The 11910-nt window shown below is 37.7% G+C and overlaps 1 protein-coding gene across 4 annotated transcripts; it reads right to left on the minus strand.

Annotated features, from left to right (window-relative positions):
• Window positions 1–3793: 3793 nt before the first annotated feature.
• On the minus strand, window positions 3794–11664 carry nt5c2l1 (5'-nucleotidase, cytosolic II, like 1). 4 transcript variants are annotated; one of them, XR_800049.1, is made up of 18 exons: window positions 11391–11663; window positions 10166–10239; window positions 9941–10058; window positions 9226–9321; window positions 8987–9078; window positions 8772–8829; window positions 8567–8660; window positions 8424–8477; window positions 8261–8344; window positions 8138–8173; window positions 7947–8054; window positions 7789–7855; window positions 7113–7283; window positions 6988–7039; window positions 5651–5722; window positions 4936–5112; window positions 4249–4343; window positions 3794–4161 (listed from the first exon to the last, which is right to left on the minus strand). XR_800049.1 is itself a non-coding variant. In XM_010789226.1 (18 exons), the coding sequence occupies exons 1-17, from the start codon at window positions 11450–11452 to the stop codon at window positions 4251–4253; spliced, it is 1497 nt and encodes a 498-aa protein (XP_010787528.1). In that variant the 5' UTR covers window positions 11453–11652; the 3' UTR covers window positions 3794–4161; window positions 4249–4250. The 4 variants fall into 4 exon arrangements, 1 of the variants encoding a protein (XP_010787528.1); XM_010789226.1 differs by having other exon boundaries at window positions 5651–5711; window positions 11391–11652; XR_800050.1 differs by lacking the exons at window positions 3794–4161; window positions 4249–4343 and adding an exon at window positions 5191–5314 and having other exon boundaries at window positions 5021–5112; window positions 11391–11664.
• Window positions 11665–11910: the final 246 nt, after the last annotated feature.

An 11910-nucleotide genomic window follows, 5' to 3' on the forward strand; every position in this document is an offset into this window, starting at 1 on the left:
AATGTGTGGAATGGGGGACGGTGGTGCTTCTGCAGTTATCTGACTGCATGGAGCAGCAAGTATCCTGCAGTGAAACCCAACATGTCAGGGGAGATTCTTTTAGGCAGCCTTTTCATGTGCAGACAAAACTACATAGAATAAAAGCTTATGAGTTAGTGACATCTGTATTTCATTAGGTCCATAAAACACAACATGCTCCGACTGCTACGCATGAAACAAATGTTTGTGTGTCTTTTCCTTCAAAATGTGTCAGGCCTGCTGTTCACAAGTGGGTGTGGATTCATTTTACTGTAGCTAATAAAGCTTGCTTTTTAGCATACATGAACTTAGCTTTAGAAAATGTGTTGGAAAGTAATAAACTGTGTTCAAAATTGTGTAGCTAAAATAAAGTTATATGTTTTTAATTCTTTTTGTGGTTTTCTAACAGATTTATCTGATGTAAGAAATGTCTGTTATTTTTCTTTGTTGAATAAAGATGAATAAAATGAAGTTTTCGATTGCTCATTGTTATTTTTCTTGGAAAAAACAATGAAAAGGGCAGAAAATAATGTTTTAAAAAAAATGGTTGGCTATCAGATAAAAAAAATTCTCAGACTTGAAATAGCCTTTTGAAAAACGTAATGCCTGGCTTATATTTGAATAAAAGAAAAGAACATTATGAATGAAACTGGAAAAAAATTAATGTATTCCTCCATTAAATGATATCCTATAATAACATTGAAATCTCAGGCCCGATCACGGCCTGTTCGCAGTAGAAAAGGTAGTGTAAATGTATCAACACAGTGTGAATGAGTGTGATTTAACACACTGATGTCACTTAATAATAGTTTTGTTGTTACCTCTTAATACAGGAATTTACTCTTGTAAACTTAAAATGCATAGCCATACTTAGTTCAACTGTATTTTCACTTCTAGTTTCCCAAGACAACCAAAGTGCAGATATTAATCAGAATTTGCATATTGAGTTTGACGATATATTAGAAATAATAATTAGAAATAGTAACTTGCATACCTCTGATTGATTAAGCCAAACAGCTTAAAAGAAAAACATAGAATTTGGATATTTTCATCATTATGGACAAAGAGGTTGAGAGAGAGCAGATACAGAGTGTTTGTACTTCTCTGTCATATCATGCTGAAAAGGGTAATCTTACTGAATTTGAATAAAGTGAAATTGAATGAGAAAGTCACAAGTTAGCAAAGAGGAATGTTGTCTTCTGTGAAAATGAATAGCATACATCTTTGGCTTTATAAATAAAAAGCCACAAAATAGAATATTTGTAATTCCTATATTCGAATATAATATGAAAATACTGACTTGTTGCCACCCATAACTTTATATTTGAGGTGAATAGAATAGAATATATATTATTGTCGACATTTATTTGGCAACTCTCACTGCAGTGAAGCACCCAGTGTCTCCCTCTGAAACATAAGGTTGACTTTGATGTCATTTACATAAATGTTTCCTGATGTTTTGTGATCTAATGAAATGACATCCTCAACACAAATCCCCATCTCTGTAATACTATAATTATAGAAGGTGTGAATTACTGTATTTAAATCAATCAAATATTTTTACAGAATGCAATGTTGCTGAAACTCTAAACAGCAGCACAGAGAAACTGCCTTTTCACACCTCTTCAGTACAGGGGTGTGTGTGTGTGTGTGTGTGTGTGTGTGTGTGTGTGTGTGTGTGTGTGTGTGTGTGTGTGTTGCCTAAAGGAGAGGAAGGAGGGGTCGCAGAGCAAGAATAGGTGTGTGTGTGTGTGTGTGTGTGTGTGTGTGTGTGTGTGTGTGTGTGTGTGTGTGTGTGTGTGTGTGTGTGTGTGTGTGTGTGTGTGTGTGTGTGTGTGTTGCCTAAAGGAGAGGAAGGAGGAGTCGCAGAGCAAGAATAGGTGTGTGTGTGTGTTGCCTAAAGGAGAGGAAGGAGGGGTCGCAGAGCAAGAATAGGTGTGTGTGTGTGTGTGTGTGTGTGTGTGTGTGTGTGTGTGTGTGTGTGTGTTTGTCAAAAGAATTTGCAAGACAGACTTGTTTGCACACTAAATATCACCAGCAGGCATAGGATATAGTTCATGTTATTTCCTGCAGGTTCTCGCAACAATTGTTAAAGGATTACATTTAGAAACAAAGCCTACACATTTCCTGGCTATCCCCACTGAGCGGTTGGTCTGGAGTCAGGCTACCTCTAAATCAAAGATATGACTACATTCATTCTAAAGGTTAAAATGTTGATTATTCACTGATAAAATTATATATTATTAAAAAAGTGGAGGGTGGGGACTTCCCTGTATGTTTCATTTAAAATCAGATATCTAAAAGGTTAGTTTATGTACAAAGTGTGATATTATGTTGAGGAGAAGATATTTAAGAACAACAACAATAGGAACTGATGAAAGCTGAAGATCTGAGCAGGTGATAAAATAAAACGTGACAAATTGTGTAAAATGAATAAAAGCCTAGGTACAATAACAATCCAGGTGACAAGCAGACAATGACCAGGGAAACACAAATGAGCTGAAATAGACCTAATACAGGAAATGAAATCATCTAGGAAGTGTGTGTGTCTGTGTGCCTTTGTGCCTGTGTGTTTGTGGGGGGGAGGTGCCAGAAAGTGGGGCTCCTGGTTTGGATTTGCATGTTAGGTTTTCTTAGAAAGTGTAACAGTTTGACTATTAATAGATTATACGATCCATGTGAAGACCTCCTTATAGTTGCTCGAACAATCAATGAATTATACCATGGCAAGATCAAATCCAACATGAGACAGCATGATAGCATGTTTGCATCAGCTTCTCTGCTGAGTGAAATGTGTAGCTCTGGATAGACGCAACGCAGGAAAACAGGAGAAACTGCAAGAACACTCATCAATAAATAATTTCCAAGTTATATATGATCACATAATCTGATACTTTGAGGAAGATACATAGTGTGTGTGTGTGTGTGTGTGTGAGAGGGAGAGAGAGAGACAACACATTCCTCTGAGCTCTCTCTTGATAAAGGTTGGCCTCCCGTGGGAGCAGCACTCTCAGAGCCGAGAAGGAAGATACAGATTGTGTGTATAATACTATACAGGTGTGTGTTTCCACTATGACAACAGCAAAATAAGATTAGTTTTCATTAAGATGGGATATATACATAAACCTGCATCAGTTTCGCCTTCAAGGAGATGAACTGTTGTATTTACAGATGAGTTTTTCGGATGTTTTCTGACTGTATTTAATTGGTAAAACAATGATTCATGTCATTGAGAAGAAAAAGATGGATAATTGTTTTGTCAAATCAAATATTTAGCTTGCCATATTCAGTTGTTCAGCCAGTTGACACACACACACACACACACACACACACACACACACACACACACACACACACACACACACACACAGGACCCGAGTCTGTTGGTGATTCACTGCCATCACATGGACAACAGGTGCAATACAGACAGATAGCTTTAAAGGGTAAGCTTATCCAAATAATTAAATCAAACTTTAACTAACTTGCTTCTAGTTCCTTTAGTTCTGGTTCCATTTGCCCAGGTTTTATTTTTGTGTTCCTCAGATAATGCCAATTATATCGCAAGATACATTTTATTTGGTGCCCACAGGCTCTTTAAAAAGGAAAAACTCAACAGCAATGTTTATTTGTAGACACCTGGTTACTCTGAGTTTACTTCTTTGGGAGCAATTTTCTTTGGAACTACTTCCTAACAAACAAATAGTCTCTTTGAGAATTGTCTGTCTGCATGTCCTCTAATAAAAAAATAAAAAAATCTTAAATAAAACCGATAAAAACAAATGATATAAACGATTTATTGAAATGGCTCAGCCGAAGTTTCACAAACAAAACATAAATAAAGATACTTATTACAAATAATGACACAAATAAAAAGTGCAGATGCAACACTACATGTATGTACATACATAATAGTATACAAACAAACACACAAACAGTCAGAACCCTGAGTCTGCTAAGAGCTTGTTGCATAGCACTTCATATCCACTAGGGGGGGCAATAAGTTAGTTTTCTTTGAGTCACTTCAAGGCTGCATCAAACTCTTTATACAAGCTCAGGTGCAAACAGTCACTCTGTGTCCATGACATGCAGAGACACGATATTCTCTGTATATCTTCTTCTGAAACATCACAGCTGTTCTTAGCTCTGCGAGAGAGAGACATTTTAATAACATATTAGCAGAATTCTGTGAAAATCAAGTACATAATAATGCATCATATTTAATAATAATACCCTTAGTTTCTGGTCATCTTGACAATGTTGTTGGTGACGGTGAGCTCCGTTGAAGCGAAATCAGTCGATTGTTGCAACACAGATTCATGGGGCATCTGAGAGAGTTTAGGAATAAGAATGAGATGTAACAGATGAAAAACTATTTAGAAAAAATAAATTTTACAACAGACAAAGAAGGGGATCAAACACGCTTTTTATCGCTTCAGAAGCTTTGCCAAAATAGTACAGCCATCCTAAAAAAGATTCAAGAAAACTTTTTCATGCTTCTATTTCAAATACATTACATTATTGCAATGTCCTTTTTATTGGTCTGTTCCATTTGAAGAAAAGACTGGTGTAGTTTAAGCTCCACGACATTGCTTCCACATATCTTTTTTGACACATTTTAAGGTTCTTGTTCTTGTTTTGAAAGTCATTAATGGTTTACACTGGCCTACATTACAGACTGTCATTTTATAATCCTTCTGCCGCTGCTAGGTTTCTAAACACACACAATTAAAATTCAAGAAAATAGGCAGCAGTACTTTTATAACTGTGCCTCACAATTATGTAATACCCTACTAAGAGCTATTACAGATGTGGGCTTTGTGAGAACAGCTGAATACATATTTATTTTTAATTTGGCTTATAATTAATGTCATTTTTCTCAAAATATTCTTTACATATTAGGTGTGTGTGAGGACTGACCAGGACTGGGGGGGCCATGAAATGGTAGTTGAAGGGGTAGTGCAGCAGGTTGAGGCAGGTGGCAGAGTAAAGATCTGCGTAACGTAGCATCTGGCTGGCAAACAGCGTCTGTCTGGAGCCGCTGCGCAGGAGGCTGCCCATTTGACCGTAGGACATGTCCATCCTGTGAGTCAGCACCTGAGAACACCAGCAACATCAGCACAAACACCTTGACAGAGGGTAATAATACATTTGAAACACACATGGCTATCATACCAGTCATCAGGGTTTTGGATTCTGTTGCATACGATCATCCACAAAGTTTTTAGAAGACTTTTCTGGTCTTAAACGTGCGCCAACGATGCAGGATTACTTGGCTTTTGACACTACAAAACTAAGGCTAAGAATAATTTGGGTATGATTATTCTGTTGCAGTGTACAAATACCAACACATGTCCCTTTATTTCATATGTTGTTTATGATTATAGATTACTGAAGTTTCCAACCCATAGATTTGGGCTTTTATTAAGACAACATCTTTATATCCGTCATCCAAATAGAGCCTAAATGTGCTTACGTATTTCTAAAGCCAGTGTTGCTGTTTTATTTAAACCCTTCAATGTAGGAGCAACTTAATTAACAACATGGTGCATCCATGTCCTTCATCTATCTATAACTACCAGAAAAAACTTGAAGAATTACAAAATGTAGATGTGTTTTAATACGAAGAGCTCACTTTCATTCTGGTCTGAATGGCAATGATGTCAGGACACTCCTGACTGCCGCTGTCCAGATGCCTGCAGACAACCAACACAGGGGAAAAAAGAGTTTACCATTTTTGTTACATCGGTCCAGGGTTGCGGTCCAACAGTCCAAAAATCAGCTCCTAACGTCTAACCCTATCGTCTATCCCTTGACCTCTGAGTGAAACGTCACGGAGTTAAGGGATAGTGGATAGGAGAATTCAAAAGGACTTAGGAGAGTACTTTAAAGAATCCGAATCCAACTTGTTTATGATGCGCCAGCGGACGTCATAAATGTGCGTCTGCTGCTGTGGTGAAACTATGGAAACTACAGTTTATACAGCGGACTACAACATGGATGTATAATAAGAACGGGGGACTACTGTAAACTCATCTAGAGACTCTGCACCGTGCTCTGATGCTGTTGTTTTATGCTTTATGAACGTGGACAACAGAGAAACATATTCTTCATGACCAAAGTTGTAATTGAAATAAAAAAGGAAAGTGAAATTTATGCTCGTCACCCTCTCCCTCCGGTCCACATTAATACAAATGATCCCAATACGTATGATTGTATGAAAAGATCTTAAAATAAATACAAATGTATTTATTATAAACTTTAGTCCTTAACATCTAGTACTGTGTATATCACCATTCAAACATCTTTTAAAAATTGAACAAACCCCACACAGCTCAGTGAAATGTTGACTTTATTTGATCATTTCAGTAAAAACTAACGTTCATATTTCTCTTTTTGATTATAATACTGATGAACGTTCAAAACAAAGCACTTTGGCAACTTACCACATACGTTTTAAAATGCTTAATAAGCACCGTAACTTTCATGATATAATTTCTCCGTCATAATCGTTTGTTTCCGTGAACGGCCGACTGTTGTGTGACGGCAAATGCTGCGGCTGCAAGGCATTGTGGGGCAGCATTTTCTCCTCTCCTTTCGGTAAGGAAGGTCCAGTGGTTCCTAAGCTAAAGGAGGTTATAAAGGAAGTTTGAAACCTCCTTTCCTATCATAGATCATTGGAACAGCACTTATCATGGCTGCCACTGACGTACTTCCGGGTAATTTCACTTGGTTAGGAAGGTTCCTAAGCTAAATGGACTATTGGACCGCAACCCATGTCTATGAACAATAACATCCTGATGTCATGGCAACAATGTTTCCAAAATGTAGTAAGTGATGTCATGTGTTGCAGCTTAAAACAAAAAACTCAACAAATTCATGAAGTCTAGTGTAACACTTATTTGTTTTCCTTTAAACACATTATGACTCGTCTGTTCTCTATGTTTTAAAAACAGATGGACATAAACTCACTTGTAGAGCTCAGCTAAGAAGAAGTCGAGACGTTTCAGCTCTTCAAACATACCTGCATAAATAAAATAATCATCAGTGCTTGGAAACAACCTCAATCCAACCACAATGTTTCTATTTGTTCTCACTCTGCTTCTTGTCCCAGATGAGCAGCTCTTTGTTGAGCTCCGGTACGACCAGGAACGTCTTCCAGCCCTGACGCTTCTTAGATTTCAGGATGTCGCCAAAGATGTGGTCGCCAACGTAAAGGATGTCTTTACCTTTGACCTCCAGCAGGTCGCTGATGAGGTCTGAAGAGCCTGCAAACAGTAAACAAAGGGCTTAATAATGAATGATAAACACTACCCCTAATGAACAGCAAAAATCGAACCACTGAATTCATAGCATTTACATATTTAATTACCTTCTTCATCTTTTTGACTTCTACTCTTTGACATTTCTAGAAGGTCATTTCAAAATGATCACTGTTTGGGTTCACATAGATAGAAAATAGAAATCTCAACCAGCTAAATAAGCTAATAAAGGATATTCGTTATGAATAAGGAGTGAGGAGATAACGTTTAAAGCATTGTTTAAGCTATTTTACAAAGGTTAACACCACCAATAAATTAAGCAAATAAAAGTAAATTAAATTGCCTTGAAAAAGAAAAGAAAAAGAGTACAATTCCAACAACATAGATGAATAGGACTTTCAAAATAAAACATTCTGTAAAAATCCATTGTTATTTATTACTTCAGTATATTTCATATAAGAATTTTAAAAAAACAATAGTGAATAAATACAAACAAGTAAATGAACGTCACCTCCGGAGTACACTGTTCCATGTTGGAGGTCTCCGGTGTACGTCCCGATCCGAAGCTTTCCTGTGTTCTAGGCATTAAATACAACATATTACCAAAGCCTGCTCAGTTCATTGACACTGCCATGTAACTCTTTAATATGAAAGATGTTTTTTTTATACCGTGTCCACTTGTCTCAGCACTGTCCCCTCTCCAAAGAACAGAGGCTTTTTAGTGTCCACCACGATGAGGTCAAAGTACGAGCGCCATGACTCCTTTTCATTTCCAGACTAAAAATGAAGCGTCATGTTAAATCTACATAATCCACTTAATATCTTCTGAATATTTAAAAAGAAAAGCTAAACCGTATTACCTTAACATTACTTTCAAGCAGGTATTTCATAATAGCCTTGATAAAGAAGAAGAAAAAAGCATTTAATGTCTTCACTCTTATTTCATGTAATTGAACGTTTAGTGTATCTAAACTTTGGCTCACCTTAGTGTAGCTGTAGTCACTGTTGGTGGCGAGGAAGACCTTGGCCGTCACTTTGAGTCGGGTTAAGAGTGCAGGGAGATTTGGCTGTAAGGAAACAATAATTTATTATACATTTCAACCTTTAATTTGAACAAATCTGTGCATATTCGTTAAGTTTACCCACATCTTTGATAACATATTTCTCCAGATTCTTGACAGTGCATCCCTTCAGGGCTCCCTAAACAGCAAATGGATACAGCAAAAACATTTAGAGAAAATGGCACACAATTCTACATATTCTATAAGGGATATGTTAATTAAATTCACCGTATCATGAATGAAGTCCATCGCGTCTCGAAGATCCTGGAACATGCTTCTGTAGGACATAAACAAGTCGCCGTGCTGGAAACCTTTCTCAAGGCTGAAATAATTGAAACAGCAGAGAAAGAGTTTGACAAAGGATTCACTTCTTAATTTAATCAGAGGAAGAAACAGGAGGAATTATCAAACATATGAAGTCAACAACACTTACTTTGTGTATCTGGAGCATCTGGTGAAGAAGTCCACAAGGCAGGTGTAGAAGTAAGTCTCTGCAGAGTGCATGGAGGGTCAGTTAGTGAACACTGATATCATGTATAAACATACTTCTGTTTAGTAATTTAGTTTAAATGCAAAGAAATGATAATTTAAGGGTTTCGATTAAGCAAAAATCCCATATTTCAACCTTTTTACAAGTGCATTTAGTACCTGAGAGGTTGAACAGAGTGTTGAGGATGTAGAAACGGTCGGTGTCGTCTCTTTGGATGAACTTGTTGGGGTAGTATTTTTGAATGTCTTCTCTATGGATCACAAAGATAAGAAAGGTCAATGTTACACATGCGCTGTCTCAGTGTCTGACCTCACCTGAGCCTGGGTTTACAGGTCAGATTTCACTAATAAAACATCAATTTAACATTTCTGTAATTATGATAAGATTTTTTCTTTACCCATTGAGGAAGGTGAAGCCATGACTGCAGACTAAAATATTCCCGTTGGAGTCCACCTTCAGGAGGTTCCCGTATTTGGTGTCGATCACTAAACCGCTGATGTTTAGGAAAAACGAAAAGGATGTGTGAACAAAGGTATCAAGACGTGACATTAACAACTTGTCTGCTAAATATGTCTAGGGGGGATTTGATTATATTTTAAAGGTTAAAAATTGAAAAAATGCCCATCCAGTTTCCTCAAGCCCAAGGCGATGTTATGTTGGAAATGGTCGTCCTTTTTGCTTGATGGTTCCTCAATTATTAATCAATAATCGCAATATTTGCCAATTCTTTTTATGACAATCGACTTATCAATTAACTGACCTAACGTTTCATCTTTGAGTTTTTGCTTATTTTGAACAAATTATCATTTTTAATGCAGTAATGCCATTGTAATGTGAAGACCTACACAGATTGTAATTATGGACTCAAATAATATATACACACAAGGTATATTCAAGATCCTGACAGTATCATTTTTTAAAATTATTTAAAGAAATTCCTTTGATTAATAATTGTCAATTGGACATATTCCTAGTTCTTTTTTTTAAACCAAGTCAATCCTGTTCCAGAGGCAAAATAAATAAAAAATCCCTTTTTCTTTTCATCTTATGTTTCCATACAATGTCAGATAAAATGATATATTTATTGTTGCACGAATTGATGTAAAACTAACCGAGTGGGGAAGCTGGGGTCGTATGTGTAGCGCAGAAGCTCATGAGGGTATCCGACAGACACCATTCTGTCTCTTAAGAGCTCAAAGCCCAAACTCTCATAGTCAGGAGACTTATACACTGCAAACAAACACAATATGTTATATATACTGACAGAATACAGATTCATAACATCCTCATGGTGACAACATTTTACACACACACACAAAGGTGTTACTGTTACGTACTGGCCATCGTGTAGTCCATGTCAAATCCATAGCATCGGATGTTTTCCAGCGTCAGGTTTCTGTTGATGAACACCCTGAGATCAAACACAACACAGCTGAATTCTGCAGACACATGATCAGGAAAACATGTCGGAGCAAAAAACACGAGGAATATTTCACATCTATATCTGTTGGGGATCTACAGATGAAGTCTGCATATGTTCCTCCAGAGGTTATGTACATGTGGGCCTGAGGGGGAATGCTCATCTAAGGTGAGAAGACCTTTTGGTTGTTGATTTAAAGTTGCGACATTATCAGGTTTACTCATGGTTTCTCAATCGGTATTTTTTTCCATCACGGGAACTTGAATTTCAGGACTTGTCTACCTTGTGTATCTTGTAGTTTAAGGTCCTGGCCTCTTTTTCCTGCTTCTACAGAGCTGGGTGGTGAGTGAAGATGTTATCATTACCCTCAACTATCTCCACCGTTGTTTTAAATGAGTGCAAATTACAAATAAAAGCATCCAGGAATAACTTTTTACAGACTGTTGTGTAACTGTACATGGTTTCCTGTGTCACCCGTTCCCAGATGCTTATCTTTTATCAGCGACACCCTGACAGTCACAGAGGCTATATGCAGCACCTTCAGTCTCAACCCTCCCTGACAGTTCATACATATAGGGTTGCTGTAAATAATTTACCTGGAAGCTCTTGTTTTGTAAGTGTGTTGTTGCTGAGCTATGAGGATGCTACTCCTGTGATCAATCCTGCACCTAAAGGCTGGTGTGGAGCAAGTGTTACTGACTCAAAAGTGTCTACTGGACAGCGGTAGCTACAGTACCTGCTGATTAAATCATATAAGTGATGGGGGGCAAAGCCTCAGAGGAAAGTGATTTGTGAAAATACAAGGCTGATTAATAATACGATACAATAATACTTTAATGTCAGATCAAGTCTGGATATTTGACTTGCATCGCAGCAGCTCCATTTGTAACATCAATATGGACACTATACATACAAAAAAAAACATTCAACATAACATCACAATCACTGATAGGCCTAATTATAGGTTGGTTACTTGTTAATTAAGCTTTCCAGACCAGAGCAATCAGTCACAGATTAAAAAAAACGTTTCCTTTCCACTTTGTTAGTTTGTTAATAACTAAGTTGATATTAAAAGCATTGGGGCTTAGAGGTACAGTATACCCGTGTAAGGCATCATATTGATCTAAATCAAATGGACTCACATCTGGTCAAAGTCTCTCTTCAGCCTGGGCTCCTCAGAGGGGATGCTGGGTAGTTTATCCATGGCGTCCTGTCAACTTTAGACGAAGCCTGCTGATGCTCTGTGTGTTCACATGCAACTGCGGTCTGCCACTCAGCACTTTTTGCGGCCAGTCATCAGAACAGCATTGAAATGGTCAAATTTACTCTATTTACTATTTTGTAGGCGTGTACATACGTGTTTTTATCTTTCCCTTAGCGTACGCAGGTTGGCACTGCTCCCTGTAACCTTTTGGCTTTTTGGCGAGGTAAACGACTGCCTTACGCGCTCATCCGGCTTCTGTCTGTTGAATTTGTCACGCACTCGTCTTGCAAGACATCTCGCTTTTACCATGCAGATTGTGTTATCAGAGGCGCACACATGTGTCGTGGCTGCAGCCTGCGTAATACCAAGGAGTTCCCGATGAGTCAGACCCGCTGTGACCCCGCGGTGTTCATCAAAACAACAGTTCAGATGTTTGGAGCATGCATTTTTTATGAGTT

Source organism: Notothenia coriiceps, unplaced genomic scaffold (assembly GCF_000735185.1).
Source record: "Notothenia coriiceps isolate Sejong01 unplaced genomic scaffold, NC01 NC01_scaffold00032679, whole genome shotgun sequence".
In the NCBI taxonomy this organism is placed as follows: Eukaryota; Metazoa; Chordata; class Actinopteri; order Perciformes; family Nototheniidae; genus Notothenia; species Notothenia coriiceps.

What these genes read in the sequence shown, in the direction of transcription:
- nt5c2l1 (XM_010789226.1), bottom strand. Translation starts at nt 11,452, where the DNA reads ATGGATAAACTACCCAGCATCCCCTCTGAGGAGCCCAGGCTGAAGAGA. An exon ending in AAGAGAGACTTTGACCAGAT is followed by an intron (nt 10,240 to 11,390) that starts GTGAGTCCATTT and finishes GTTTGATCTCAG; the next exon opens with GGTGTTCATCAACAGAAACC. An exon ending in TGGAACAGTGTACTCCGGAG is followed by an intron (nt 7,284 to 7,788) that starts GTGACGTTCATT and finishes TACTGTTTGCAG; the next exon opens with GCTCTTCAGACCTCATCAGC.